This window comes from Oreochromis niloticus, linkage group LG19 (assembly GCF_001858045.2).
Source record: "Oreochromis niloticus isolate F11D_XX linkage group LG19, O_niloticus_UMD_NMBU, whole genome shotgun sequence".
In the NCBI taxonomy this organism is placed as follows: Eukaryota; Metazoa; Chordata; class Actinopteri; order Cichliformes; family Cichlidae; genus Oreochromis; species Oreochromis niloticus.
In genome coordinates, this window is record NC_031983.2 from 30245043 (window position 1) to 30273017 (window position 27975).

At 48.1% G+C, this 27975-nt stretch overlaps 4 protein-coding genes across 6 annotated transcripts; 2 read left to right on the top strand and 2 right to left on the bottom strand.

The window, feature by feature from the left end:
- Positions 1–6437: 6437 nt before the first annotated feature.
- rin3 (Ras and Rab interactor 3) lies at positions 6438–15608 on the top strand. Its single transcript, XM_019348570.2, has 9 exons — positions 6438–7320; positions 10437–10617; positions 10712–10883; positions 11051–11172; positions 11352–11538; positions 11884–12015; positions 12097–12263; positions 13561–13675; positions 14751–15608. Exons 1-9 carry the CDS (start codon positions 6587–6589, stop codon positions 15017–15019), a joined length of 2079 nt encoding a protein of 692 aa, XP_019204115.1. The 5' UTR covers positions 6438–6586; the 3' UTR covers positions 15020–15608.
- A 1132-nt stretch (positions 15609–16740) lies between these two features.
- On the top strand, positions 16741–20463 carry pth2 (parathyroid hormone 2). 3 transcript variants are annotated; one of them, NM_001279492.1, is given in 5 exon segments: positions 18177–18251; positions 19387–19491; positions 19637–19830; positions 19833–19839; positions 20110–20463. In NM_001279492.1, coding segments are annotated over 4 exon segments (480 nt in total). In that variant the 5' UTR covers positions 18177–18251; position 19387; the 3' UTR covers positions 20285–20463.
- Positions 20410–25087, bottom strand: tedc1 (tubulin epsilon and delta complex 1). The gene is made up of 8 exons (XM_005461892.4): positions 24597–25087; positions 23408–23489; positions 23132–23331; positions 22918–23055; positions 22470–22532; positions 22128–22214; positions 21868–22005; positions 20410–21016 (listed from the first exon to the last, which is right to left on the bottom strand). Exons 1-8 carry the CDS (start codon positions 24729–24731, stop codon positions 20657–20659), a joined length of 1203 nt encoding a protein of 400 aa, XP_005461949.1. The 5' UTR covers positions 24732–25087; the 3' UTR covers positions 20410–20656.
- An 8-nt stretch (positions 25088–25095) lies between these two features.
- On the bottom strand, positions 25096–27975 carry dnal1 (dynein, axonemal, light chain 1). Its single transcript, XM_013265293.3, has 5 exons — positions 27941–27975; positions 26109–26164; positions 25769–25972; positions 25525–25665; positions 25096–25456 (listed from the first exon to the last, which is right to left on the bottom strand). Exons 1-5 carry the CDS (start codon positions 27973–27975, stop codon positions 25413–25415), a joined length of 480 nt encoding a protein of 159 aa, XP_013120747.1. The 3' UTR covers positions 25096–25412.

A 27975-nucleotide genomic window follows, 5' to 3' on the forward strand; every position in this document is an offset into this window, starting at 1 on the left:
GGAAACCAAACAAACCTACGGAGAGCAATTTACATCTTCACGCGTGGCGACTCAGCAGGAAGTCATTGTTGTGTTAGAGGAGCTGGGAATAATGATTTAACAGTGACAGCAGGTGCCAGAGAGCCTCTAAAACACACTGAAGTGGTGACTGCTCCCTGATTTTCCTCTTCCCTTTACATAAATAAAGACATTTACATCACAGACTGATGCACAAAATCTGCAGACAGGTTCAAAACTTCACCAAATGCAGGAAATGAAGTTTCTGGTGTTGCTGGAGGAACCTCTGAGATCCCCTCTGACATGAACATACGGAGAATCCATCTCATTTCCTGCTCGACCAGCTCTGATTTGCATTTAACTTTTGTGCTGGATTGAGCAAATATGACGGGTTACACCAGCCGGGCTCTGATTATAACTCACAAATCATTTCTTCATTTTCTGGACCTGCATCTTTCCATCTCTCATACACTTGAAGGCTGCCGTTCCACAGTAGAGATAACATCTAATATTTATTATAAACATATTTAATAATTAGCACATATCAAATAGCAAATCTGAGCAGTGGAGCAGATTTTGTGTGGTTGGTTTGAGATGGAATGATATCCAGGTGAATCACAGCTGCATGTTTGTTTTTATGGGACCTGTTAAATATGTGAGACGCCGACATGTGAGAGCGTCCTCAGACTTGTGCTGACGCTCGCGCTGTGAGTCATACAGCTGTGTACGCTGTGTGCTTCTAAAATAGAAGGCAGCTTCTTATTGTACATCACATGATCTCAGACTCAAAACCACACTCGCTGGTGTCTGCAGGCGTTCCTGGTGCGCAGCACAGAGGACGATGACATCGCGACGCTATCGGCACGGCTGGCCGACGAGCAGGGGGCGCCGCTCGTACGCGACCTGAAGATCCAACAACACAAGACGTGTAGGTGCTGCTTCAGAAAGTACACACACTCACACACAGGAGGAAGTCATTCATTCTTCTCTGTCTCCCCCAGTCGTCCACTTAGAGGGCTCCTCTCTGGTCTTTGATGACATCTTCAAGCTCATCTCCTTCTACTTCCACAGCAGGTAACACAAACACACCTGCAGCAGCACGCAGCAGCACGCAGCAGCACGCAGCGCATCACACAAACACACACAACACTGTAAAAACAAGCCTGCGGTACTCGCAGTATCCACACACTCACATTCACATACATGTGCACACTCTTTCAATACCTGCTTCATTCAACCTTCTCCCAACTCGATCCACCAATCAGGGACATCCTGGCCGTCCCGCTGAGGTTACCCACGGCCATTACCACGGCAACTAAGAGAGAGGAGCTGGAGAGCATTGCTGCTATGGGTGCAGGTAAAATAATCTAACTCATCGGGTCATTAAAGTTCAATTAAAAATCATTGAAACAACATCTGACAGAAAACAGACCAAAAATTTAATCTGACAGAGATTATTAGAGATTATTTGATGATCTGGACCCTGATTTTTGATGGTTTTTGACAAATTATTGATAACAAAGTGAAGAAAACTGAGGGTAAATATGATATGTAAATCTCCAAAAGTTGAATCTGTTCATCTGGACGTAGCGTTTTGTGGGAGAAACGTTTCGTCACTCATCCAAGTGACTTCTTCAGTCTCAGCTGACTGCAGGTTTCCCCAAACCTTATAAACAGGACATTTGCATAATGACTGAAACCAGCCCACTGAAGGAACAATGGGCTGTGAGGTCAGTTCCTTAATCATAATTATGCAAATTCCCATGACCATTGATCAACAATCACTGACCAAAACCCACTGATCAAAGAACACTGATCAATGGCCATGAGTCCCATTCACAGAGAGTTGGGGAATGGCTGCAATCACAGCATTGTAAGATGGTGACAACAGATGTACCCTTAGGCTCCCTCCTCGATTCAGAGATGGTCTTTCCCTCTTCACGTAAATGGCCTCCTTGACTCCGCGCTCAAACCAGCGTTCCTCCCTGTCCAGGATGTGTACATCCTCATCATTGAAAGAGTGTCCACTGGCCTGTAGGTGTAAATAAACTGCAGAGTCCTGGCCTGATGAGGTGGTTCTTCTGTGTTGTGCCATCCGCTTCGCCAGAGGTTGTTTGGTTTCCCCGATGTATAAATCCTGGCAATCCTCCTGGCACTTAACAGCGTACACTATGTTACTCTGTTTGTGTCGGGGGACCCGATCCTTGGGGTGGACCAGTTTTTGGCGCAGCGTATTTTGGGGTTTAAAAGCCACAGAGACCCGGTGTTTAGAAAAAATGCGTCTCAACCTCCCAGCCCATTGTTCCTTCAGTGGGCTGGTTTCAGTCATTATGCAAATGTCCTGTTTATAAGGTTTGGGGAAACCTGCAGTCAGCTGAGACTGAAGAAGTCACTTGGATGAGTGACGAAACGTTTCTCCCACAAAACGCTACGTCCAGATGAACAGATTCAACTTTTGGAGATTTACTTTCCTGGATGATTGAGAATGCATCAAGATGATATGTAAAGCTGTCCCTTTCTTTTAATTAATTAATTAATAATTTTTAAAAAGTGCTATTTCCTGACATCTCTATAAGTTTGACCTGCTTTCATCTTTTTTATCCTTCATCTGCATAGCAGTGAAAATGTATGCTATGTCTTCTAATGATGCTGCCTAAGGGAAGCATGTATAATGTAAACAGAATTGGTCCTAGCACTGAACCCTGTGGAACTCCATAATTGACCTTAGTGTGTGAAGAGGACTCTCCATTTACATGTACAAATTGGAGTCTATTAGATAGATATGATACAAACCACTGCAGTGCAGTACCTGTAATACCTACAGCATGTTCTAATCGCTCTAATAGGATATTATGGTCAACAGTATCGAACGCTGCACTAAGGTCTAGCAGGACAAGCACAGAGATGAGTCCACTGTCAGAGGCCATAAGAAGATCATTTGTAACCTTCACTAAAGCTGTTTCTGTGCTGTGATGAGCTCTGAAACCTGACTGAAACTCTTCAAATAAGCCATTCCTCTGCAGATGATCTGTTAGCTGTTTGACAACTACTCTTTCAAGGATTTTTGATATGAAAGGAAGGTTGGAGATTGGCCTATAATTAGCTAAGACAGCTGGGTCTAGAGATGGCTTTTTAAGTAAAGGTTTAACTACAGCCAGCTTGAAGGCCTGTGGTACATAGCTGATTATTAGAGATAGGTTGATCATATTTAAGATCGAAGCATTAATTAATGGCAGGACTTCTTTGAGCAGTTTTGTAGGAATGGGGTCTAAAAGACACGTTGATGGTTTGGAGGAATTAATTATTGAAGTTAACTCAGAAAGATCAATTGGAGAAAAAGAGTCTAACTTAACATCGATGGTACTAAAAGTAGCTGTAGATAATATTACATCTGTGGGATGATTATTGGTAATTTTTTCTCTAATGATAAAAATTTTATTAGTGAAGAAGTTCATAAAGTCATTACTAGTTAACGTTAAAGGGATGGTTGGCTCAGTAGAGCTCTGACTGTTTGTCAGCCTGGCTACAGTGCTGAAGAGAAACCTGGGGTTGTTCTTATTTTCTTCAATCAGTGACGAATAGTAAGATGTTCTGGCTTTGTGGAGGGCTTTCTTATAAAGCAGCAAACTATTTCTCCAGGCTAAATGATGATCCTCTAAATTTGTGACACGCCATTTCCTCTCCAGCTTACGAGTTATCTGCTTTAGGCTACGTGTTTGAGAATTATACCACGGAGTCAGGTACTTCTGATTTGAGGCCTTAGTTTTCACAGGAGCTACAGTATCCAGAGTCGTACGTAGTGAGGAGGTAAAATTATTAACAAGATAATCGACCTCTGTTGGAGTAGCGTTCAGATAGCTGCTCTGCTCTATGTTGGTACAGGGCATTGAAGATGATAACAGTGGGTGGATTATATTCTTAAACTTAGTTACAGCACTTTCAGAAAGACATCTACTGTGATAAAGTCTACTCTCTATTGCTGTGTAATCAATTATTGTAAATGTAAATGTTATCAGGAAATGATCAGACAGCAGAGGGTTTTCAGGAAACACTGTTAAATGTTCAGTTTCTATGCCATATGTTAAAACAAGATCTAGAGTGTGATTAAAGTGGTGGGTGGGTTCTTTTACATTTTGAGAGAAGCCAATTGAGTCTAATAACAGATTAAATGCCATGTTGAGGCTGTCATTTTTAGCATCTACATGGATGTTAAAATCACCCACAATAATTATTTTATCTGAGCTGAGCACTAAATCAGATAAAAAGTCTGAGAAATCAGAGAGAAACTCTGTGTAAGGCCCAGGTGGACGATAGATGATAACAAGTAAGACTGGTTTCTGAGTTTTACAGCTGGGGTGGACGAGGCTAAGCATCAGGCTTTCAAATGAATTAAAAGTCTGTCTGGGTCTTTGGTTAATTAATAGGCTGGTGTGAAAAATTGCTGCCACACCGCCCCCTCGGCCTGTGCTTCGAGGTTTCTGGTAGTTAGAATGACTCGGGGGTGTTGATTCATTTAAACTAACATACTCATCCTGCTGCAACCAGGTTTCTGTAAGGCAGAGTAAATCGATTTGTTGATCAATTATTAAGTCATGTACTAACAGAGACTTGGAGGAGAGAGACCTAATATTTAATAATCCACATTTCACTGTTTTACTCTTTGGTTCAGATGTGGATACTGTATTGTTCTTTCTTTGGGATTTTTTATGTTTAAGTTGTTTATTGCTGGTTTTTAGTTTGTTTTTTGTCTGTTTGGGAGCTGACACAGTCTCTGTGGAGATGGGTTTTTGGGGGGTAGCAGGAGGAGAGAAGCTGCAGAGAGGCGTGTAAGACTGCAACTCTGCTTCCTGGTCCCAACTCTGGATAGTCATATTTTGGGGGGTTTAATAAATTTGTCCATATTTCTAGAAATGAGAGCTGCTCCATCCAAAGTGGGATGGATGCCGTCTCTCCTAACAAGACCAGGTTTCCTCCAGAAGGTTTGCCAATTATCTATGAAGCCCACATCGTTTCTGGGACACCACTCAGACAGCCAGCAATTTAAGGAGAACATGCAGCTAAACATGTCACTCCTGGTCTGATTGGGGAGGGGACCAGAGAAAACTACAGAGTCCCACATTGTTTTGGCAAAGTTACACACCGATTCAATATTGATTTTAGTGACCTCCGATTGGCGTAACCGGGTGTCATTACTGCCGACGTGAATTATGATCTTACTGTATTTACGTTTACCCTTAGCCAGCAGTTTGAAATTTCCTTCAATGTCGCCTGCTCTGGCCCCTGGAAGACAATTGACTATGGTTGCCGGTGTCTCTAGCTTCACATGTCTGAGAACAGAATCACCAATTACCAGAGTTTGACCCCCGGCGGGTGTGTCGCCGAGTGGGGAAAAACGGTTAGACACATGAACAGGTTGGTGGTGTACCTGGGGCTTCTGTTTAGGACTATGCTTCCTCCTCACCGTCACCCAGCCGCCCTCTTTCCCCAGCTGCTTGGGGTCTGCCGGGGAACAGCTAGCGGGGCCTACGCTATCTTTGGCTGCACCAGGTACAGGGGCCTGGCTAGCTACGGGTGAATGAAGGGTGCGAAGCCGAGTCTCCAATTCAGTAATCCTGGCCTCCAGAGCTGCAAATATGCTACATTTGTTACAGGTATCATTACTGCTAAAGGAGGCCGAGGAGTAACTAAACATCTGACACAACGAGCAGGAAAGTGCAGGAGGGACAGGTGAAGTAGCCATGGTGCTAACGAGTCGGCTACGAGCTAAGCTAAGCTAAGCTAAGCTAGCGAAACAGTACAGAGACAGTGAGTGAATACTGTTAATAAAATTAGTAGGTGAATCAAAAGAGAGTGTGCTTTGGATAAAGCACGTCAAACAATCTCACCCCAACCGGTCGCAGCAGATGGCCCCGCCCCTCCCTGAGCCTGGTTCTGCCGGAGGTTTCTTCCTGTTAAAAGGGAGTTTTTCCTTCCCACTGTCGCCAAAGTGCTTGCTCATAGGAGGTCATATGATTGTTGGGGTTTCTCAGTATGTATTATTGTAGGGTCTACCTTACAGTATAAAGCACCTTGAGGCAACTGTTGCTGTGATTTGGCGCTATATAAATAAAATAGTTTTGTATTGTATTACACAAGAAATAAGAAGGTTTCCTAAATTTTTTATTAAACTTTTAGATATGCTACACAACCACCCCTGTGTTGTAACAGGAAGAGGAAGTGATGACGATAATGATGATGATGAAATCATGTAAATGGGAGTAACTCTTCTTCGTGTTGCAGATTTCTGGACGTCTGACCTGAACCGGCGAGCTGAGAATCAGGACCTGGTGTTGGGTCAGACCCACATGTACCTGTACGTGAACTCTGTTCCTGTGGAGGAGCGGCCCAAAGACACGAGCAAAGACCCGAGCCCCTCCTCCTCCACATCCAAACACAATGTCAGCACCAATCAGAGCATCACCTCCTCCCTGCACAACGGAGAAGCCTCACAGAAGCTTAGCACGCAGGTCAAAGGTCAAACCAAAACAAGCTATGAGCTTAAATACAAGCGCCCCCCACCCCGCCCCCCAGCCTGGGCTCAGGGGCTGGGATGGGCCTCCCCTTCTCCCCTCCTCCCCCCTCACCTCAGCCGCTGTCTTCTGCAACTCCTGAAGCTGAGAGAAAAGAGGAAGGAAAGGGAGGAGTAGTGGAGAGAGAAGAGAGGAAGTTGGCGTTAACATCACCTCCCCCGTCGAGGCCTCCCGTCCCCCCGCAGGGCCGAGCTGCTCCCCCTCTGCCTCCTGCTCCTCTCTGTCGCACCTCTCCCTCCAGAAAAAGCTCTGAGCGAGTGGCAGGAGAAGGGACAGAGAGAGAGAAGGGACAAAATGCTGCGAAGAAAGCCGAGAGAGAGGAGGGAGGAGAGCAGGGGGAGAGAAGGAAAAGTAAATCGGGTCTGCTGTTTGAGCAGGACAGCAGGGACCAGCACCAAGCGGTGGAGGAGGAGGAGGAGAAGGAGGGAGAAGGACGAGGCAACGAGGAGGAGAAGGAGGACAAAGTGAGAGCCAGCCCCCCGTGCCCCCCACCGGGAAAGAAACCGTCCCGCCCAGTACCTCCACCGAGGAAGAAACCCACCTCACCCAACTCACCTGCGTCCCCCAACCAGCCCAGAGGAGCCAATCAGAGCGCTCCGATCAAAGTGCCCCCTGCATCCCCAGCACGGCGGCCGGATGTGTCGCTGTACTCGCCACAGGGGGGCGCTATTCTGGCAACCCAGCCCGACTCCAGCTCCACTAGCAGCGCAGAGGAAGACGTAGAGCTGAACCAGGAACTGGAGCAAAACCACAGGTACGCCTGAGCCCATTACCTGGGCTGGTATGAGCCCGGCTGCATGCCTCCTACTGGTCACTGATGGAACTGCAACAAAAACAAAAGCATTTTCTCCGCAGACAGCAAACGTTAAAAACAAATCAGTTTCATTCTGTTGTGAATTTTGAGTTTAAGTGCTAACTGTTCATCCTCTGGGGCATCATTTACCGCCTCTTTATCAAACCCCGCCTACATCCACCTGTGCACATGCACAGGTCATGGCTCGGTGGAGACCTGTGTGGTGGAGACCGCATCAGGAGGTCAGACAGGTGGCTGTGCCAGATGTTGCAGGTTTAAGATAAGATAAGATAAGATAACCTTTATTAGTCCCACACGTGGGAAATTTGTTTTGTCACAGCAGGAAGTGGACAGTGCAAAAGTTGTGAAGGAAAAATTAGAATAAAATAAAATAAGAATAAATACAGTACACAACTGTACAGAATAGAATAAAATAAAATACTATATACAGTAGAATAAAATAGAATAAAATATACAATAAGATAAAAATAGAATGCAAATGCTTTATAGAACTGAGTAAAAATACAACGATGCCAGAAAGGATTATTGCACATTAGTATTATTGCACATGTGTGGATGTGTGTGTTTGATCAGTTAAAGTCTTTGTTGTGGAGTCTGACAGCAGTGGGGAGGAAAGACCTGCGAAGTCTCTCCGTCCCACACCGTGGGTGCCGCAGCCACTGAAGGAGCTGCTCAGTGCTGTCACAGTCTCATGCATGGGGTGGGAGATGTTGTCCATCAGGGATGACAGCTTAGCCACCATTCTCCTGTCACTCACCACCTCCACTGGGTCCAGAGGGCATCCTAGAACAGAGCTGGCCCTTCGGATCAGCCTGTTCAGTCTCTTCCTGTCCCCAGCAGAGATGCTGCCATCCCAGCAGACCACACCATAAAAGATGGCTGAGGCCACCACAGAGTCATAGAAGGTCTTCAGGAGTGGGCCCTCCACTCCAAACGACCTGAGTCTCCGCAGCAGGTACAGCCTGCTCTGCCCTTTCCTGTAGAGGGCGTCTGAGTTATGAGTCCAGTCCAGTTTGTTGTTCAGATGAACACCAAGGTACCTGTAGCTGTCCACAGCCTCAATGTCCATACCTTGGATGTTCAGTGGTTGCAGTGGAGGATGTTTGTGCCTGCGGAAGTCTACCATCAGCTCCTTGGTTTTACTGGCGTTGATCTGGAGGTAGTTCAGCTGGCACCAGTCCACAAAGTCCTGAGTCAGTCCTCTGTACTCCTTGTCGTCCCCATCAGTGATGAGGCCGACTATTGCAGAGTCATCAGAGAACTTCTGCAGGAAGCACTGGGTGGAGTTGTGGGAGAAGTCTGCAGTGTAGATGGTGAAGAGGAACGGAGCCAGAACCGTTCCCTGTGGGGCCCCCGTACTGCAGACGACCCTGTCCGACACACAGCCCTGAGTCCTCACATACTGTGGTCGGTCGGTGAGGTAGTCCAAAATCCAGGTAGTGAGGTGATGGTCCACTCCAGAGTTCTCCAGCTTGTCCTTCAGAACCGAGGGAAGAATGGTGTTGAAGGCACTGGAGAAATCAAAGAACATGATTCTCACAGTGCTCCCAGCAGTCTCCAGGTGAGAGAGGGAGCGATGTAGGAGGTGAATGACGGCATCATCCGCTCCAATGCCAGGTTGGTAGGCAAACTGAAGTGGGTCCAGTGATGAGCTCACAAGGTGCCGAAGCTGAGCCAGGACCAACCGCTCCAGGGTCTTCATCAGGTGGGATGTCAGAGCCACCAGCCTGTAGCTGTTGAGGTCCTTGGGGCGTGAAGTCTTTGGCACTGGAACAACACAGGAGGTTTTCCAGAGCTGTGGGACTCTCCCCAGCCTCAGGCTCAGGTTGAAGAGGTGCTCCATCACCCCACACAGATGGTCCGCGCAGGACCTGACGACTCTCGAGCTGATGCCATCTGGACCCGCTGCCTTCTTGCCATTAATCCTCCTCAGTTCCCTCCTAACCTGGGTGGTTGAGAGAGACAGGCTGGAGCCTTGTGTTGAGTTATTACCTGTAGCTGTCCACAGCCTCGATGTCCATACCTTGGATGTTCAGTGGTTGCAGTGGAGGATGTTTGTGCCTGCGGAAGTCTACCACCAGCTCCTTGGTTTTACTGGCTTTATGGTTCTGGTAGTTTTGGATCATAAATCTGCTCTCTGTCAAAATAAAACTTTGCTTCTAATTCGATGGTTTGGTTTAGGCTTAAAGTCCAAACAGGATGAGAACCACATGCTGCTGCGATTTATTCCACTGCCATGTAGCGTGGGTCATAAACTGGACAGTAACCCGGCTGTGGCCAATATCAGCACAGCCTGACACCCAGAGGCTCAGCCAGCCGGGTCCATGGACTTGGCTGATAACGCCAAACTCAACCATTATTGTCATCATGCAGTCGAGCTTCATTAGGCTAAAATGAAACTACAGTCATTTACTATCAGGGCTTTGCACACAGCGCAGCCTCTGCTGACTGCACGGCAGGTGACTGCATGTTTACAGCTAACATCAGGATGCAGAGGGTCCCAGCGCAGACCCCTGCTGCACACCACATCTGATCAGCGAAGCACAACAACCTGCAGATACTTCTGAACAGGCTGAAGAACCAGATTAGCAACAAACATCCACCTTAAATGCAGCTGCAGCAGCTACACATTTAGAAGAATGTTGTAATGTGATAGAATGGAGAGATGAGGCTTTGTAAATCTTGGCTCCTCAGCTGGTCATCCTGTGGTTTCAGATTTTGTGCAGCTCCTTTCAGACCACAGCAGACTTTACACGACATTTTTCACACGTTCTGAAACGCTTCTGATCCCCCCGACGGACTCATGGTCTCAGGTTCTCAGGCTGCACACGTCTCTATAAAGCTGACATCATCAAAGGTTTTGAGGTCAGTGTGGAAACCTATAAACACCACTGCTCTGTGCAGGATGTCTCAGTAAGGACCGGAGCTCATAGTCCGCTGCACCATCATGCTGGTCAAAAGGAAATCGCAGTAAAGTGCAGAAAGTTTGTTCATGCAAGTGTCAGGTGTGGCAAAGATACGGTGAGGTCAAACTAAAGGCTTTGCTTTCTTTCCAGCCGCCTGGCAGAGAGTCGCAGCCCCAAAGCAGCCGTCAGACGAACCTCCACCACCGTGATGTTGGACAGAGCCCGCTACCGTCTGTCCACCGTCCTCACCGGGCTCATCAGCCACGAGCGCCGCCTCACGCAGCGCATCGTGGAGCTCGCCAGGGACCCTTTCAGCTACTTTGGCAACCTGGTGAGTGCGCAGAGGCGGAAGCCTCCCACCTGAACCCTCAGCTCAGCCACGCTCCGCCTGGACGCCGCGTCATGTGACCAGTCTGTGTGTTTAGGTGAAGGAGCACCGCGCCTTCACCCTGGAGACGATGTCGAGCCACTCGTCCTCCACCGAGATGCTGCAGGAGATCCGACAGATGATGACTCAGCTGAAGAGCTACCTGCTGCAGAGCACGGAGCTGCAGGCCATGCTGGAGCCGCAGCACCAGTACACGCAGGACAAACTTGGTAACTCACAGCTTTTTATTTTTAGACTGCGTTATGTGGAAGTCACACGGGGAAGTTTGAGCTCAGTCATTTCCTTGAACATCGCACCGCGTCATTGTTTCTGTGGTTACGAAGAAATAAACGGTGACGTCAGCCGTTCTACTCTAACTCTGTTCTTGTGCCTGCAGAGAGCATCGTGGAAGCTGCTCTGTGTAAGAGCGTCCTGAAGCCCCTGAAGGAGTCCATCTATCAGAGGCTGGAGAAGCTGCACACGGGCGACGGCGGCCTCAAACAGCTGGCTCAGAACCAGGTGGTGCAGCGAGCCGCCTCCATGAAATAAAACCTCGACCGTCACTCTTTTCTTTGACTTTTAAAGTTCTTCACCTGTTTTCATCCTTCATGCATGCACCTGCAGGCCTGCCGCAGTCCCTGCGCAGGAGCAGGAACGTCCTCTGCGATGCTGATGGTGTTTGTATTGTTGTGTGTCAGTCTGTAGTCCTCGGCAGCACCACCACGGCGTTAGGAATTACCACGGCTGTCCCCGAGGCCTCGTCTATGGAGAAGATCAGCATCAAACTGAACAACCTGCATCAGGAGTATTCTCCTCAGAAGAAGATCGAGCAGCTGTTGAAGGCCTGCAAGATCATCTACGACTCCATGTCCATCAGCTGTCCAGGTCAGCATCGCCAGCTGTGCTTTAAGCCCCACCCCCACGGCATTAAACTACCTGTACAGGGAAAAGTGCAGATTAATAAATATCTGGAGGTCAGCGTGTAGTTAAGTACCCGGCGGTTATCGAGCGGTTATCGAGCCTCAATCGCTCTGTTTTAAAACTGAACCTGGTGAGCGAGGGGTGGATCTGACTGTGAGCCTGCGTGCTCATTGGTCGGAGATCGTTACTTGGGGCGCATCAGGAAAGTGTCTACTGAGCTCACAGAGCGAAGCAGCTGTGGAGAGCAGAGTCGCCCCCTGCTGGCTGTAAGAATAAAGTGCAGGTTTAGATTTCCCTTTGTCCCTGCAGGGCGGGCCCACGGCGCTGATGACTTCCTGCCTGTGATGATGTACGTCCTGGCCCGGTCCAATCTGTGCGCCCTGCAGCTGGATGTAGAGTACATGATGGAGCTGATGGACCCATCGCTAACGCTGGGAGAAGGTGCCAACCCACGAAAATACTCACACACACACTCATCTGTGTGCTGATTACATCACTGAGTGTGTGTGTGTTTGTGTGCAGGTTCCTATTACCTGACCACCACCTACGGGGCGCTGGAGCACATTAAGACATTTGACCAGCAGAGGTCAGCGACGCGCCAGCTCAGCAGAGAGGTCCAGGACTCGATCCACCGCTGGGAGAGACGGCGCACGTTCAACCAGGAGCGCACGTCTCAGGGATCAATACGGGTACACACACACACACGCACACACACACAGTAATATTTTAGTTTTTAAACAAAAACAATTTCACAGACTGAAAAATTTAATTTCAGTTTTAAAAAACTGAAATAAAATAAAATGACAGAGACTTATCCTTCGTTTTGTTGTTGTTGAATCAGTAACGTTTCCTGCCTGATGAGACTTTTATGAACTTGACTCTCTACTTTCTAAAAGTTCATATTGTAATATTTACACTGATATCTTAAATCTTGCCTCATAAATACAATAATCATTGAAATCATCTAAAACTATCAAAACTAAAGTCTCAAATGAAGTAAAAGTAAACAGAATGAAAACAAAAGTGAAGCTACAAATCTATAAGAACTCTAATGAAGTAAATACGACTGTGTTTGTGTAATCAGAATACTCAAATAAAGCACAGCACGTGACAGCCTATCACTGAGCCAACACACTGAGACAGACAGCCAATCACATTCAGACCTGCTGAGTGCATGTCTGTGGACTGTGGTAGGACCCACATGTGTGCACAGTAAAAATCTAAGTGTGAGAATTGTTACTGGGAGGTCTTAAACAAGGTTATAAGAGTCAACGTCACCTCAAACGGCATCTCGATGAAATCATTTGTAAAGTAACTAAATTTAGGATTTAGAAACTAAGTAAGAAGACAAATGCTCTCTGCTCGAAGCAAAGACTTTTCAGTTGCATGTGAGACTGTAAGGATCTCCAACCGTGACTGCATCTCTCAGACAGTCGACCACCGCCTGGTAAAAACACGGCTGTTATACAAAGGAAATGGAATGGGACCCAGCAGGGAACCCTGAGGTACTCCGTGGGTTCTTTAGCTCTAGTCTTGGCCAGTTTGGTGCCTCAGGAGGTTTTAGTGAATATGTTTGTGGAGACTTTGTGTGGACTGTAATATCTGCTCTGAACTTCTAAACTGTGACTCTGACAGACATCCTCCACGTTACAATAATTAAAAAATTAAAACTGAAATTAAAACGTTTTCAAACTGTTAAAAAATATAACTGAAACCAGAAAATCAGCTGCTGAAGCTGAAATACACGGAGTTTAAAATAACCTGAAACTCATTTAGTTAACGGACGTATTTGAGACGAAGCACAGGTGAAGATAACCACATGGCAGGAAGTCAAACTGATGTAAAACAGGAAACCTTCAAAGTAAAACAGGAAACTAAAAGTAACAGAAGACGACAGGGACACACACGATGATAAAACCAAAACTGAATCCAGCAACTAAACGCACGCAGGCGAGTGAGCGCTCAGACCTCTCTGCTCCTCTGCAGGACTTCCTGACGGTGTGCTGCCCCGAGATCGGAGCAGACCCCAAAACTCTGGGTGTCCTCCCCACGACCACCATCCAGCAGCTCTCCGAGCAGTGCGCCGCACGCTTCGAGCAAGGTAACCCCACGTTGGGGACATTGCAAAGCAGCTTTCTTCCTCTGGCAGTCATAGAATCAGCGAACATCAGCACACATCTGCTCAGATGAAGGTCTTCACACACAGCGGATTGGCTCTCTGGGTTTTCCTGTCGGTGCACTTTCAGCTCCGATCTCTCATCTGGGGTCACCTGTATGCCTCACGGTGGCTGCAGTTATGTGGAGACAGGGTTGGACCCGCGAGGCAACCTGTGCAGTCACCGTGTGATTGACAGGCGAGGAAGCTGCACGGGTAACCGCTGGGCAACCCCAGGTCACTGCAACTACTTGCAGTTGGAAAAGTGAAAATATTCAAAGCAACCTCTGAACAATCAGTTTTTTCCTGGTTGCAGGAGGCTGCAGCCTTATTTTTGAGATTGTCTCTTCTTATTGTGTCGTTTCGGTTAAAGATAGTTCTAAGATAAAAATCAGAGGCATCAGGTCCGACCTGCTCGATGTACTCCAGCATCACCTGGAAGTTCATCTTTCATCTTTTTGAAATAAAATAATCTCAATCAAGAGAAGAGTAAGAAAATTTAAACCAGGCTCCAGACCTCCAGTCCTGATCCATCTCCTCCTATCCCAGTATCCTCCTCTGCATGTCCTCCTTCTGCATCCATGAACCTCCTCTGAGGTCTTCCTCTGCTCCATCGTCATCTTCCGCCCTCCCTCATCTGCACATGCTCAGACCATCTGAGCCCCTCTGACTTAGTGGCCCCTGCTGCTCACTCTCAGTGAGCACCTTCAACTCCACCGTCTCCATCTTTAAACCTTCTTTCCCTCCTGCTGCTGTCCTTGTGTCACTCTTGTCTCCACCTGCTCCGCCCTGCCTGCACTCCACCTCTCTTGTGTACTGTCTGCTGACCCGTGTATTCCAGCTCCCTCGCCGACTTTGTGTTGGCTTTCTTGCAATAATCTGATGGCTGTTTCTTGCTTTGTGAGGCGATGAAGGACACTATGTGTTCCTCTCTGGTTTGGTTTTTACCGCCATGCTGTGACCAGTTTGGACATGTTGGTTCCTGTCTGAGCAGGAAGTGACTCGTGTTTCTCCTCTACAGACTCCTACACCCTCAGCGTGTACATCGATGGCGTCCATCACCCCGTGGCCCAAACAGAGCTCGCCCTCAGCGTGAAGAGCGGCTGCCAGCCAGGAGCCTACTGCTTCGTCTATCACCCCGCTGATCAACCCGCCGACGCCCCACCCCGCCGTACCTGTCCCCTCGACCCGCCGCCGGCTCCACCTGTAGAATGCTTCATCCCTGCAGACATGGCGCCCGCTGACACAGAGGAGCCCGGGGTGGAGGAGGAGAGCCTGATCAGCTTGTAGCTCCTCCCCAATCAGCAGCAGCGGAGATGCTGAGAGGGGGAAAGCAAAAACAAAGCGATGCGTTTCCGCCTCAGGTGTCATTCGAAGCCTGATGTGGACGAGAGCGCGCAGGACAACAGGAAGTTCAGCCATGGTGAGACACGAGCAGTTCGATGAAACACAAGAAAACAAAGACAGACTGAGCTCACGGCGGGCAGGGGTCTGGAACCCCGCCCACTGCGGCAGGACTCACGTGTAATGCTAACATGCACATATATGATCATGTTTGTACTGTTTATGGCCTTTTGATACACGATGCTACTCTCTGTGACGAATTTAACCGAAAGGCAAAGACGACTTTTTGGAAACAATGTGAAAGGTTTTTGTGTTTCTGAATCATTGTCTGTGTGACGTGAGTTTCTAAAACCTGGAATAATATTTAGTAAAAATGAGATATTGTGATTGGCTGAGTTAGGGGTGACTGTCTGAGGCCTGCTAGATCCCTCTGTGGTCGGGTAGACTCTGACGTCTCATCCTCAAGCAAAACCCAACCACACTTCCAAAGGTCGTCTGACGCTGTCCGTGCTGTTAATAAAGCGCCTGTTACCAATGCCGTGTCCTCGTTGTGTCGATGTTTCCCGCTGGGTCAGAAGATCCTCAGGGTTTTACCGCTTTGGTTTTAGAGGCACAACTCTTACTTTGAAGTTTGTGTTGCACTTTTCAGTCCTGTAGGTGCACTGCTGACAGCAAGGGGGCGAACTGTCGGTGACCGAAGCCTCCATCCAAACAAATCCAACACTGATGAAGCCACAGAAATGCTGACGGTACAACAACCTCGCAGCCGCTGATGTCAGTCTGGGAAGATTCAGCGTCACATGAATCAGTAAAGGATCCACAGACAGGAGCTGCTGCTCTCACAGCTCAAGTTTCCACATGTTCTAAATAAAAGAATTAAAGAATAAATGACTTCAAATAAAAATGTGTGCGTGCAGGATTATGGCTACCACTGCTATCAGTGAGATTCATCAGTGAGTGAATTAGAGTTAAAACGTGCAGGACGGTGGAGAGAGGCTGTGACATGTGAAAGCTTTGGGAGGAGGCACTCAGGCAGCTTTCGGTCCACGATGGAGTCAACAGGACTCACCTACACCCGGATTCACCTACATCTCTCCACAGTCTGATCAGTGTCTAAATATCATTTCCAGCAGAATCCAGCGACGGGGATTTCTGATGAGCACAGGCACGGCGAGGAGGCTCACGCTCGGCGTCTGCTGCTCGTTATCCCGCGAGGGTGTTAGACACCTGCTTCCTGTCTGTGGTCATTATTTCCAGCAGCGCCCGTAACGAGCTCCTTAAATGGAGACGAGTTTCCTGTCAGAATCTGTTTTTACCTTTGTCTTTGTTGCTTCATGACCCACCAAACACACACACACACACACACACACACACACACACACACACAACTCAGGTAAGCTCAGTTTGAGCAGAGTGTCGGTCCTCCAGGAACCCTGATCATCACACATTTAATGTTCTGCATCAGTTTGATCAATAATATAAATCAGCGGTTACAAACCTTTTTTGCACCACAGACCGGTTTATGTCCGACAATATTTTCACGGACCGGCCTTTAAAGTGTCGCAGATAAATACAACCAAATAAAATCAGTATTATTCATAACACACGGGAACAGACCCAGGAAAACCGAGTTAACAATAAAACCGATAAAAACCCTGAAAACCATAAATTTCACACCTGAGCCTCAACTCTCGCGGCCCGGTACCGGTCCGTGACCCGGGCGTTGGGGACTGCTGATATGAAATAGAAATTCTATTAATATGAAGGTTTGTTGAAACACCAGCCGCACACTGGAGGGCGGGAAGTCTCAGCAACAACAAACTGATCAGGAAAGACACAGGTGGGACTGAAGGTGGGCGGGATTAATGTGTCAGCGAGGTGTTCTGTTATCTGCTAAATCACTGTGGTAACTGACAGTGAACAGCTCACCTGCTCGGCAGCAGGTTTCCTCTGAGTCGCTGACATGTGCATACAGAACAGCTGCATCAGTCTGGAGGTCGTTCCCATAGGAACCAGTGTTTCCAGGTCGCTGACAGATTGTTGCAGTCGCACGCAGTTTGCACGGAAAATGCTGACCTGTGAGTTATCACAGCAGTCAGGACATCTCAAAGGTGGGAGTTTTATTTTGAAGGCGTTTGCAGACAAGTCGCTAACCTGCAAACAACCAACGTGACTGCAAAGACCAGTTTCACCCAGCAACAGCCAGCAAACACCAGCTGATGAGGATGCAGACGCAGCAAGGTGGGCGGAGCAGGTTCTCTATGGTAAAATGACCTGAAACACCTTTGATGCCCCACCGTGTTCTAGCAGGACGTGAACGCTGTGGTCCTCAGTAACCAGGCCGTCTCTGGGACGTCCTGCAGGAATCATCCCAGGGACACGTTTGATGAACTGAGGTGCTTCAGCACCACGTAGGAAACGTCTGTGGTCACATCGCCCACAGTTTGTTTTAGTGGCCTTCACCGTGGATAAGGACGCCTCGTTAACCTGTCAGTGTGGAGGAAGCTCAGATCGGTGTGTGTGTGTGTGTGTGAGAGTGTGTGTGTCTATTTGTTGAACGTGATTTCTGTTTTTCATGATGATTTATTTTCTCGTTACTGCACAGAGAACATTTCTCACGTCCTATAAAGCTTTTTTGCATTGTTTTGTACGATTGAACAGTCCTGCACGTATGCAAACACACACACACACACACACACACACACACACACACACACACACACACACACAGCAGCTCTGTAATGAGGACGCTGGCCCTCTGCAGCAGCACGGTGACTAACAGTCTTTGAAACGGGACACTAACAAGCTAACGGCGTCCTCGGCACCGAACCACAGCTGGATTGATCTGCTGAGGGGTGTACATGCTTCAGTGTGTGTGTGTGTGTGTGTGTGTGTGTGTGTGGGGGGGGCTCAGACCCTCCACAGTAAGCTGTATATAAGTATGAAAGACCACCATTCATCTGCACACAGTGAAGCGTCAACCAAGAAGCACGAGTGAGGATCCATTTTGTTTCTACTCAGACTTTATTGTGTTGACAGGAAGCAGAAATCTGAGCGGCTGGGACAGCGACTCGCCTGCAGCTCTGCTCAGTTTCTTGGTGGTTTCTCTCCCCGAGTGACGCCAGCATCCAACCTCACGGTCCAGCTCCAAGGAGACACAGCGACACTTGAGCAGCAGGTAAGAAACACCAAACTGGCACTGACATCACAGGTTAGTCCTTCACAGGGCGCCAAACTCAGTCCGGCATCAGATCAGGGTCAAACTGGCAGAGGCGTGACAGCACACATCGGGTCCAATCAGAATGTGTCTTCAGTGATTGGTGAACTAACTTGATTGGAGTATAAAAGGCTTCGTGTGCACCTGCACAGGTGAGCTCAGAGTGAGCTCTGGAGCGAGTCTGTCTGTTCATTAGTCAGTTATAAAGAAGTCCAGGCGCGGGAGGAGGCGGAGTCAAAACGATGGTTTTTATCATGTAAAAATAAGTAAAATATACGACAAGCTAATTTAAAAAACACCACAGTGGTGACATCACTCGACTTCCTGTAAGAGTAATGGATTACATGAGCTCAGTTTGTGAGTATAACGTGACGGCGCCGCCTCCTTCATCACTGCTGTTTACAGCATAAGAACATTCGTCTGTGTCATTGTTAATGTTTGTCAGGTATGATGTCACTGTGACGCCTGTCATCACGCCTAAACAATCAAATATATTTAACTGTAATTATGTGATTTAATCACTATTATTATTATTATTATCATTATTATTATTATGATTAGATGTGCTGCGGAGACTGAGGAAAAAAATATTTCATGAAAGCTGCAGAAGCGTTACCACGGTGATAAAAAAAGTGACACCTGCAGTCTATGAAAAAGTAACGAAGCTGTCGTCGTTATGAAAACAAAGCCAGCGAATCCTGTAATATTACAATAATGAAAAAAACGTCGCCATGTCAGCCAGCTGCAGAGAGACGACAGCTATGTTAAACAGGTGTCTGTGGGGTTAAAGGTCAGCACAGCCTGATTCACTTTCAGGCACCAAAAGCTCCTCGTTAGGGCTCAAACTCGCCGTTTCACGGCTGCCTGACAAATAAGGAGCTGGAGGCGAGCGGTGACCTCGGGGTCAGGGCGCCGGCGTTTACAGCCGCTCTGTCAGCCTCAGACTGAAACACCTGAAGCCAGACTTTGTTCCTCAATCCAGAATAAAAATGTTTAGGAATTACATCAGTGACCATCATCCACCAGAGGAGGCGCTGCAACATGAGATCACAACGAGCTTCATGAAACTGAAAATTCTTCTTCTGTTTGTTTTTAGGATGTCTCAGCTTCCTGTTTTTCCCCGCACGTGCGTCCCGCTGCTTTGCATTCTGGGTATGATCTTGCTGACGTCTGGCTTCCCTCAGTCTCGTCTTCCTCTCAGGTGGGTACGCTCTGAACCAATGAATGAGCCAGACACTCTGCCAGACACTGGAAAGAGGATTTCACCTCCTACGGAGGCCTGAGGGTGCCATGTGAATGATGTTTACACGACATTGTGATGTCACTGTGATCTCATCCAATTGCAGAAGTTCGGAAGATTCGGAGGAACACAAACGAGTCGACTGGGACGTCCTCTACCCTTCCATCTCTCTCCGTGATTGGAGCATCCAAATGATGTCAGCGCCCGGCCTTAGAGCAGCAGCCAACAGCAAAGCAGGACTGATGAGGGAGGCGTGGCTATTTACTCCAGAGGGGGCGGAGACAAGGTACAGCTGGGCAAAACTGATAGGTTCGTAATGAAATATCATAGACTGTATATGAAAGAAGGACAAAGATGAAAAACATTAAACCTGCATTCTTTCTAGCGTCCAGCAGGGGGAGACTCCTCCTCCTATCGGCACAAAGCAGTCTGATTGGATAGAAAGATAAAGACTGGTTTATTATTATTATTATTGTTATTATTAAATTAATAAACAGTCAAATTTACAAGGGGAAAAATTGAATCTCCTATTTAAACAGGAGTGCACTGTGTGTACCCGTGTTGTTTTTATGTCTGTAGTGTGGAGGGGGCGTGGCCTGCCGAATGGTCGTCTCCGGGAGCCGGGATGGCGAAGAGGAACCTGGTGGTGGCCGACGACGCGGCTTTCAGAGAGAAGAGCAAGCTGCTCACCTCCATGGAGAGGCAGAAGTGGCTCAACTCGTACATGCAGAAACTGCTGGTGGTGAATTCGTGACGAGCGCGTCTTCACGGCCCGGTAGCCTCCAAACTCCCAGAAATTTACCCGACGACAGAAAACATCAGAAGCTGGAATCTGGTTAATTTTTTAAATGTTTAAATTTAAAGTGACTCTTTTGGCTCTGCTGAAAATAACTTTGTGTTTAATTTGATGAATGAATAAATATGAAAATGATGTTTCTGACGCCTGTAGTTTGACTTCACAACATTTCATGTATCGGACCAACAGATCCAGTTATGACGGTGTGTGTTTATCAGTTATTAAACACTCTGAGTGAACGGCCTGTGGGCGACTCGTGTGTGCAGCAGCTGTTTCAGTCTCTGCAGAGACGATAGCGTCCTCAAAGCTTCACCGCTTTAAACTGGACGCTCACGGAGGAATCAGCACCAGCTCGTCCAGCCTGCCGATCGACTCCTGCAGCTTCGTCCTGTTGGTCAGCCTCTGCTCGTCCCTCCTCTTCATCAGCACGGCCTCTGCATGAAGAAGCAGAGCCACGGCCTCGGACGCCTGGAGCTCGTTTGGAGGCTCCGCCCGCCCACCGGGGCCTCCGGCCGGGCGCCTCCTTGGCTCCTCCAGCCGAGGCCTCGCTCGGCAGACTTGTGAGAGGGAGGGCAAGGAAGGGAAGGAGGAGAGAACAGGAGGGAGGGACGAGGAGACACCAAACCCTGCCTGAGTCCTCTCTCCTCCTTCTCTGTCCTTACCATCTCCTCCTCGTCTCCTCTGTCCTCTCTGCAGGAGCACAAATATCAGTATAAACACCACAGTTACAGTCCATGTAAGTAGCCTGATTAGAAAACACTGCAGATATTTTCACTGCTATGCAGATGACACGCAGCTCTATCTGTCCATGAAGCCAGGTAACACACACCAATTAGTTAAACTGCAGGAATGTCTTAAAGACATAAAGACCTGGATGGCCGCTAACTTTCTGCTTCTTAATTCAGATCAAACTGAGGTTATTGTACTCGGCCCTGAAAATCTTGGAATCATTTTTGACCAGGACATGTCCTTCAACGCACATATTAAACAAATATGTAGGACTGCTTTCTTGCAAGACTGATAGAGAAAAACTAGTTCATGCTACTTCCTGTTTAAAAGGAATTCTTCCTCCTCACTGCTGCTCACAGCGGGTCGTCTGATTGTTGGGCCGCTGCGTACTGAGTCCGTACCTTTCAGTGTAAGCTGTGCTTTGGTGCTTTATTAATAAAAATCAAACTGAAAATTGAAATGGAGTCGGGCTCCGTTATGTTGGATGTCGTCACAGCGACTGCCTGCACTCTGAGTAAAGCACAGAACAGCAAAGAATCATGGGAAATGCTCAAAGAATGCATAGCATGAATTCCAGTTTAAACATCTATGAAACATCACGGTCGGGTCTGCAGGTTTTCCACGCGCCAGCATCACTCTGAAACTGACGCAGTGGGACCGTGACAAAGGGGCAAATGTGTTTAAACCTTTCCAAACCTAACCGAGATGTTTTCAGTGCCTAATCTGACTGAAGACTGTCGAATGATGAGAAATCAGTCCCATGTAGGACAAAAGTCAGCACCTGTGTTGGCTGACCTCTGTGTGCTGCTCACCTGAGCTGCAGGCAGTCTCAGCAGCACCGCCTCCAGCTTCTCCAGCCTGCTGTTTCCATGACAACACACTCCGGGGTTCTCATTGGTTGGATGTCTGGGCCTCCTGTTGATGGGATCTTTCAGGTCCACAACACTGTCCTACAGTCACGCACACACACAGCATCACTTCCTCTAACATTGCTGTTTCAGCCACTCTGCTGTGAAGCTGATTACTTTTTTAAATTCATCATATTTTCAGGGTGTGAGAACCACAAACGCACCATCCAAGTCCAGAAGACGTCCTCCACCTGCTTCCACTTCAGGTACGCCTCCAGGAGGCTGCACAGCTGCTGCGCACAAACGCACTCCTGCAGCAGAAGGACATGCCTTTCAGTTCCTCCTGTTATAAACTTATCAGTACTGTTTAATCAGCAGCTGGTAGCCCCGCCCTAAACCCTCCCTCCTCCTGCTCCTTTGTGACACTAAAGGCAACGTCATCTCCAAAATACACAGAGACCATAAGCTCGTCTGAGCTCAGAGATCAGCTCACTTCCTCACAGACGTCACTGCTGGAAGCTGCCTCCATCTTTCATATACAGAGTTTGTGAGACACTCAGACGTACCTCCTCAAGTGTTGCAGAGCTGCGGTCAGAGGACGGCGACGCGGCGACGCTCGCAGAAAGAACCTGAACACACAGTTGGTTTAATCTGGTTTAGTGAACATGAAGTGGAGAATATCTGTGACAAACGTGGAAAATCCTGGCATGAGTGGAAACAGTAATGTGGATTTATAGTCCAGGGTTTGTCCAGGCTCGCAGCAGCCCTGTGAGCTGGAGGTTAGCACGGCTCTGACTGGGAGCGTCAGTTCTGGAACTGCCAGTTCTCTGATTTCTAAATTGGGAAGCTGTTTCAAGCTCGTTGTGTTCATAATATATCATAATATATAACATTGTGTTTCATGTCATTGAGCTAAATGTGTCTATCCGACTCAGCGGGCATTTGTTTGAAAGTGGAACTCGTGTTTCCGATTATTCCGATGTCACGTGAACGCTAAAGATGAGGTTTCCTCACAGCGTGCAGAGCTCGGGTTTGCTCTCGCAGCATGGACAGCAGCATCCGTCTCTGATGTCTCAAGCAACCAATGAGCCACTGGAGTCTCCTAAGGGAGGCGGAGTCTACATGGAGGTCAGCAGGAAGGTGTGGCAGCACCTGACAGAGAGGGAGAACACAGGTAAGCACACAGACGCATGGAGGAGGCTCACCTGCACGCTGCCGTGGTACTCACAGGTGTGCACATGAGCAGCATCCTGTCCAGCTTTTGCACTCTCTTCATCACCACGCTCTCCAGCGCTCCTGTGGCGAGCAGCCAGCCGAGCGCCAGGAGGAGTTCCTGGCTAAAGACTGCGCCTCCTTCTTCTCCCTCGTACATCCAGTCAGCGTGAAAGCCGCTCTGCCACAAGCCGGCGGCCACGAGCTTCCTGCGCTCTGACAATAAGCACGAATCAAACGTCAGCTTACAGTCTGCACAAGCGAAGTTAGGGCGAGATGAAGAAGTGCTGACCTGCTGTCGGCTCCGAGCTGTCACAGGAAATGACGCCGGCGGTCTGAAGGATGTCGGCGAGCAGCTGCCAGAACGGATCCTCCTGGAAATCCAGCGAGACGCTGAGTTAGCTCAGAGCTCTCCATCGTCCACTCAGGGAAAGGAGGAAGTGTGCACGATGTGACACAAGCACAAACACACACACACACACACACCTGAAACTACTACATGTGTGGATGTGTTCAAATGTCCAAGCTTTACACACATTTAATATTTGTGGCTTTCTTTTCACTGACGTGAAGATCACCTGGATCGTCACATGACGTGTACGCTGCATTCAAGCACCAGTGGAAAACTAAATGACTGCAGTCAGTCCTCAGGAGCACATTTAGCAGCTCCAGATCTCTTGAAGGCTGAATTTTGAACATACACTTACTGGCCACTTCATTAGGTATATGTCGATACGGCTACACGACGAGAGACGCCTTGCATCGCCTCGTTGGTGTCAGGTGAGTGTTTCTGAAAGCTGGAGCGAGCCGTAACCACCCTGAACTCACACTGACCACACAGTTTGACCCCCCCAGCCCCCGACTCCCCTCTGTACACACACTGTGCAAATTACCATCACTGCTGTGCAATAACCCACAGTGTAAATATAACCCCTTTTTGTTTTTAATCTCATTGTACGTGTGTATAGTTACAATAAAAGCCTTTATATTGTGTTGAAAGCAGTGGTGACCCCGTCACACCCCACCATCCCAGCACCTGCTTCCCTGAGCACACCTTCCAGCATCATTCACACAAACCCGAGTTCAGCGTGATCCTCGAGCCTTTGCTGCCTCCGTGTCACCTGCAGATGTCACTGCAGCCAAGCTGCGGATGAGTGAAGCCGATGAAGCCAATCGGTGCTGGTTTAATGCTCCACGTTCACATCATCAGCTCTTACACCGGGAGGGGAAACCGTGTGGTCTTGCGCAGTTTATCTGCTTCAGTCTTCAGAGATGCTCTTCTCCTCGTCTGTCCACCCCCCTCTGACCTCTGACCCCTCAGTAACCCAGCTCTTAAACCTCTTTTCTTCTTCCTCACTTGGAGCTTCAGCAGCTCGTCTTCATCACGTGCTGTCCTGTGATTGGCTAATTAGATACTTATGTAAACGAGCGGTTGACCAGGTGTACCTAATAAAGTGGCCGGTGACGTGCTCCTGACTCACCTGGACCGCGTCTCCAAACTTGGCCCGTCGGAAGGAGTCCGGGGGGGGCACGGGGTCCAGCCCCGCGGCCGCCAGCAGCCTGCACAGAGCCGCGATCACGTGCTTCACCTGCTTCACCTCTGCGCTCCTCTTCATCGCAGCAGCTGGACAGATGTTCTCTCTGCCGTCAGTCTGTTGGCATTTCGCGGCTAACGTGTTTACTTCCGGGTCCGAGGCCGTTACCAAGGAAGGGAATAAGCCGCTGATTGATGTTCGTCGTAACCAATCAGAAGATAGATCCTGAGGCGGTGGGTGGGACGTAAGCGGAAGTTTGTGTTTCTATCTAAACTTTATTGATAACAGTGCCCTGTGACAGAAACATCAAACATGGCTCACTCTGATAGAACTCTCCGATAGAGTCCAGTAGAAACAGTAAAGCTCGTTTCTGATTGGTTAGTCTCGTTCTAACCTGAAGGAGTCGCAAATGAAGGTGATCCCGTACCTACATGCAGGTAAGGACGCCTCTTCCACAGCTGAAACCTGAAACTTTACCCAGAATGCACTCTGTTGTAGTTTCCTGGAGCGTTTCTGCTCCTCGTGTCACAAACGTTCAATATATTTGAATCATCCGATCTTAAATCCAACTATAAGGAACCAGCAGTGATTATTCATAAAAATCAAAAGTATTTATTTAAATGATCAGCATCACTGAGAATCATAAAGGAACCGTCAAACATATGAACACAAACTCCCGAGCTGCTGTTACAAAAGAGAAAGTCGGCTATAAGACGAACAGCAGTGCGACGAACCACAGGACGACTCCGAGGGCCGCACGGGTCAAGCCTCTCCGTCTTCTCCCTCCTGCTTGATGACTGGGATTGCTGAAACAGCAGAAGAAGAGGTGAGCAGTCTGCTGATTGGCTGATCGTTCCTGCTTTCAAACGCTCACCGTCCAGCTTCCTCAGGCCGGGAAGTCTCTTCGTGGCCTCGTCCATCCACGTCCCCTCGGCCGAGTGCTTCTCCTCCAGAGGGTTTCCCACAAACACGAGGTCGTCGAGGCACGGCAGCTCCACCAACCTCATGAACTCACCTGCACACATCACACAGCACCACATCCAGATCTCACCAATCAGCAACAAGAAGAAACTAAAAGAAATTGGTTTGAGTGAGTTTTCCTGAAGCCTCGAACTTACTCCAGTCTTTGTTGGACATGTACAGGACTCTCAGGCTCTTCAGCCACTGGATTCCATTCAGCTTCTCCAACTGGTTATAAGAGATCCACAGCTGTTCCAGCGTGTCACCTACGGCCGCAAACACACACACACACACACACACACACACAGAGAGAGCTCTACAGACACACACACCGACCACCTTCTCAGCCTCCGTATTCGTGACTTACCAGCCCGGTGAGCAGTCTGATGTTGTTCCTCCCTAAAGACAAGATCTTCAGCTTCTCTGGAAGGACAAAACATCACATTACCCACTGACTGTGTGTGTGTGTGTGTGTGTGTGTGTGTGTGTGTGTGTCACTCAGGCCGTTGAGGTTGGTTATTTTCTCTATGCAGTTCGTGGACAGAGACAGTTGCCTGTGGAGGAAGAAGCACAGCAACACGTCAAAGGTGTGAAGGAAGACACTGACGCGCCTGCTCCCATGTGACCCTCACACTGTTCTGTAAATAACTGAAGCCCTGACTCTGTTGTATATGTACGATGACATTAAAGGCTGTTGTGTTCTATTCTGAGTGGGCAGATCTATGAAGCGCAGTCAACAATTACACTCCACACACTGCAGCTTCATCCGTCAACGCAGAGGTTCCCAAAGTGTGGGGCCCGCCCCCTAGGGGGGGGGGCGCAGAGCCATTGCAGGTGGGGCGCGGTATGAAAAGGAAAAAAAAGAAAAAAAGAAGGCGGCTTGGACACTGTGGACAGGTTTTTGACGGGGCTCCCACACAAACGCAAAGCAGGAGATGAAGCATCGCCAAATATGTTTCCAAACCAACTTCCTTCCAAGCCAAAGACTAGAAAATATGGTGAAGCATATCTTCCCTTTGGCTTCACCTGCACAAGTGCCAAGGTAGGTCTCCCCTGCAGAATTAGTTTCCCTTCGTCGGGAGCAGCGCTGGGCTCTCCAAATCACGGATAAACAGGATCCCACATTCTTGATTTTTAGTTCACAAACACTTCTTGTAATAACTAACTACTCCTGACATTTTGGACATGTTAGCTCTTTATGCAGTAAAGTTACAGTGGGATACAAATAATATCAGGCTGATCCTGCCGTACTTTGTTCCCCCGGTTCAAATCACGGACAAACAGGATCCCACAGCTGTTTATGTTTTTAAACCCATTTTGCACAGAGAGACATTTTGAGGACATAAGAGGAAAAATGTATTGACAGCAATGTTGAATATTATTACACAGGAAAAAAAAAACAACTACACGTAAAATAATTACACCATGACGCCTCTGCCTTTCTAAATGGAGGGACAGTAATTATCTCATGTAAACAATAACGTGGCGCACAGCGTGACGTGAAAAATGGCACATACCTTTGGCGTGCGTGACGAACTCTGTATTCCTCGTCCACACATAAACGCAAAAAAAAGGAGCTTTAAAAAATCTCCGTTTTTGGTGATTCGAAACGCCGTTTACGTGCGGACGAACGGCCCAAACACATAGAAACAGCTGCGTTTTCTAAAATACGTGTGTGGACGTAGCGTAAAAGAGTTAGTAGTGTATTTTATTACTACCTGTAATCTATTGCAGTTTACTTGTATTTGCTTAATTGTTTACCAAATGTTACCAATTTCAGTGGAGTTTGAAAACAAAATATAGGTGTGTGTGGTTGGAGGGTGTGTTTGTGTTTCCATCAAAACAAAGGGGGGCCCAGCAAAAACAGTTTGGGAACCACTGCGTCAACGCAACCTGTCAACTTGGGCTTGATCGGAGGCGAATGAACTCATTAATTTGTGTTTCGTGATCAGTGTTCAGGGACCGTCTTCAAACTGTAACCCATTAAAAAGACTCATCGAGTGAAATGCACCCTGGAAGTCGTAGTTACGCGTCTCCTTCAGGTTTCAGCGTTTGAGTTGAGCTGCTCGGAGTCATGCCTGCAGAAGCATCTGAACCTGGGCTGAGAATCTGAGACAGACAACACGGGCCTGAAAACGCCACGAACACTTTAATCGACCAATTGGCTGTGAGAAAAGTGCATCTGGCATGGTTAATCACACGTGTGCATGTGAGCTTTATTTCAGCTCTAATGCACTGTCGTGTTATAAACTCTTGAGTCCGAGTCCCTCTGAGGTTCCCAAATGACGTCTGTGAGAGTCGATGAGACGCCGTCCGTCTGCAGGACTCACTCGCAGTTCGTCAGCGTGGACAGCGACGCGTCCAT

Bases quoted from the DNA above. Each gene is read 5' to 3' on its own strand.
- tedc1 (XM_005461892.4), bottom strand. From the start codon at position 24,731: ATGAAGAGGAGCGCAGAGGTGAAGCAGGTGAAGCACGTGATCGCGGCT. The intron at 22,215-22,469 runs GTACGTCTGAGT...CTTCTGCTGCAG, and splicing joins GCTCTGCAACACTTGAGGAG to GAGTGCGTTTGTGCGCAGCA. The intron at 22,006-22,127 runs GTGCGTTTGTGG...GCGTGACTGTAG, and splicing joins ACGTCTTCTGGACTTGGATG to GACAGTGTTGTGGACCTGAA.
- dnal1 (XM_013265293.3), bottom strand. From the start codon at position 27,975: ATGGACGCGTCGCTGTCCACGCTGACGAACTGCGA. The intron at 25,973-26,108 runs GTGACACACACA...CGGGCTGGTAAG, and splicing joins AACCAACCTCAACGGCCTGA to TCACGAATACGGAGGCTGAG. The intron at 25,666-25,768 runs GTAAGTTCGAGG...TGATGTGTGCAG, and splicing joins CATGTCCAACAAAGACTGGA to GTGAGTTCATGAGGTTGGTG.
- pth2 (XM_005461887.4), top strand. From the start codon at position 19,280: ATGTTTAGGAATTACATCAGTGACCATCATCCACCAGAGGAGGCGCTG. The intron at 19,492-19,636 runs GTGGGTACGCTC...ATCCAATTGCAG, and splicing joins CAGTCTCGTCTTCCTCTCAG to AAGTTCGGAAGATTCGGAGG. The intron at 19,817-20,109 runs GTACAGCTGGGC...TTATGTCTGTAG, and splicing joins CCAGAGGGGGCGGAGACAAG to TGTGGAGGGGGCGTGGCCTG.
- rin3 (XM_019348570.2), top strand. From the start codon at position 6,587: ATGGGCCTCCCCTTCTCCCCTCCTCCCCCCTCACCTCAGCCGCTGTCT. The intron at 10,618-10,711 runs GTGAGTGCGCAG...CTGTGTGTTTAG, and splicing joins TCAGCTACTTTGGCAACCTG to GTGAAGGAGCACCGCGCCTT. The intron at 10,884-11,050 runs GTAACTCACAGC...TTGTGCCTGCAG, and splicing joins GTACACGCAGGACAAACTTG to AGAGCATCGTGGAAGCTGCT.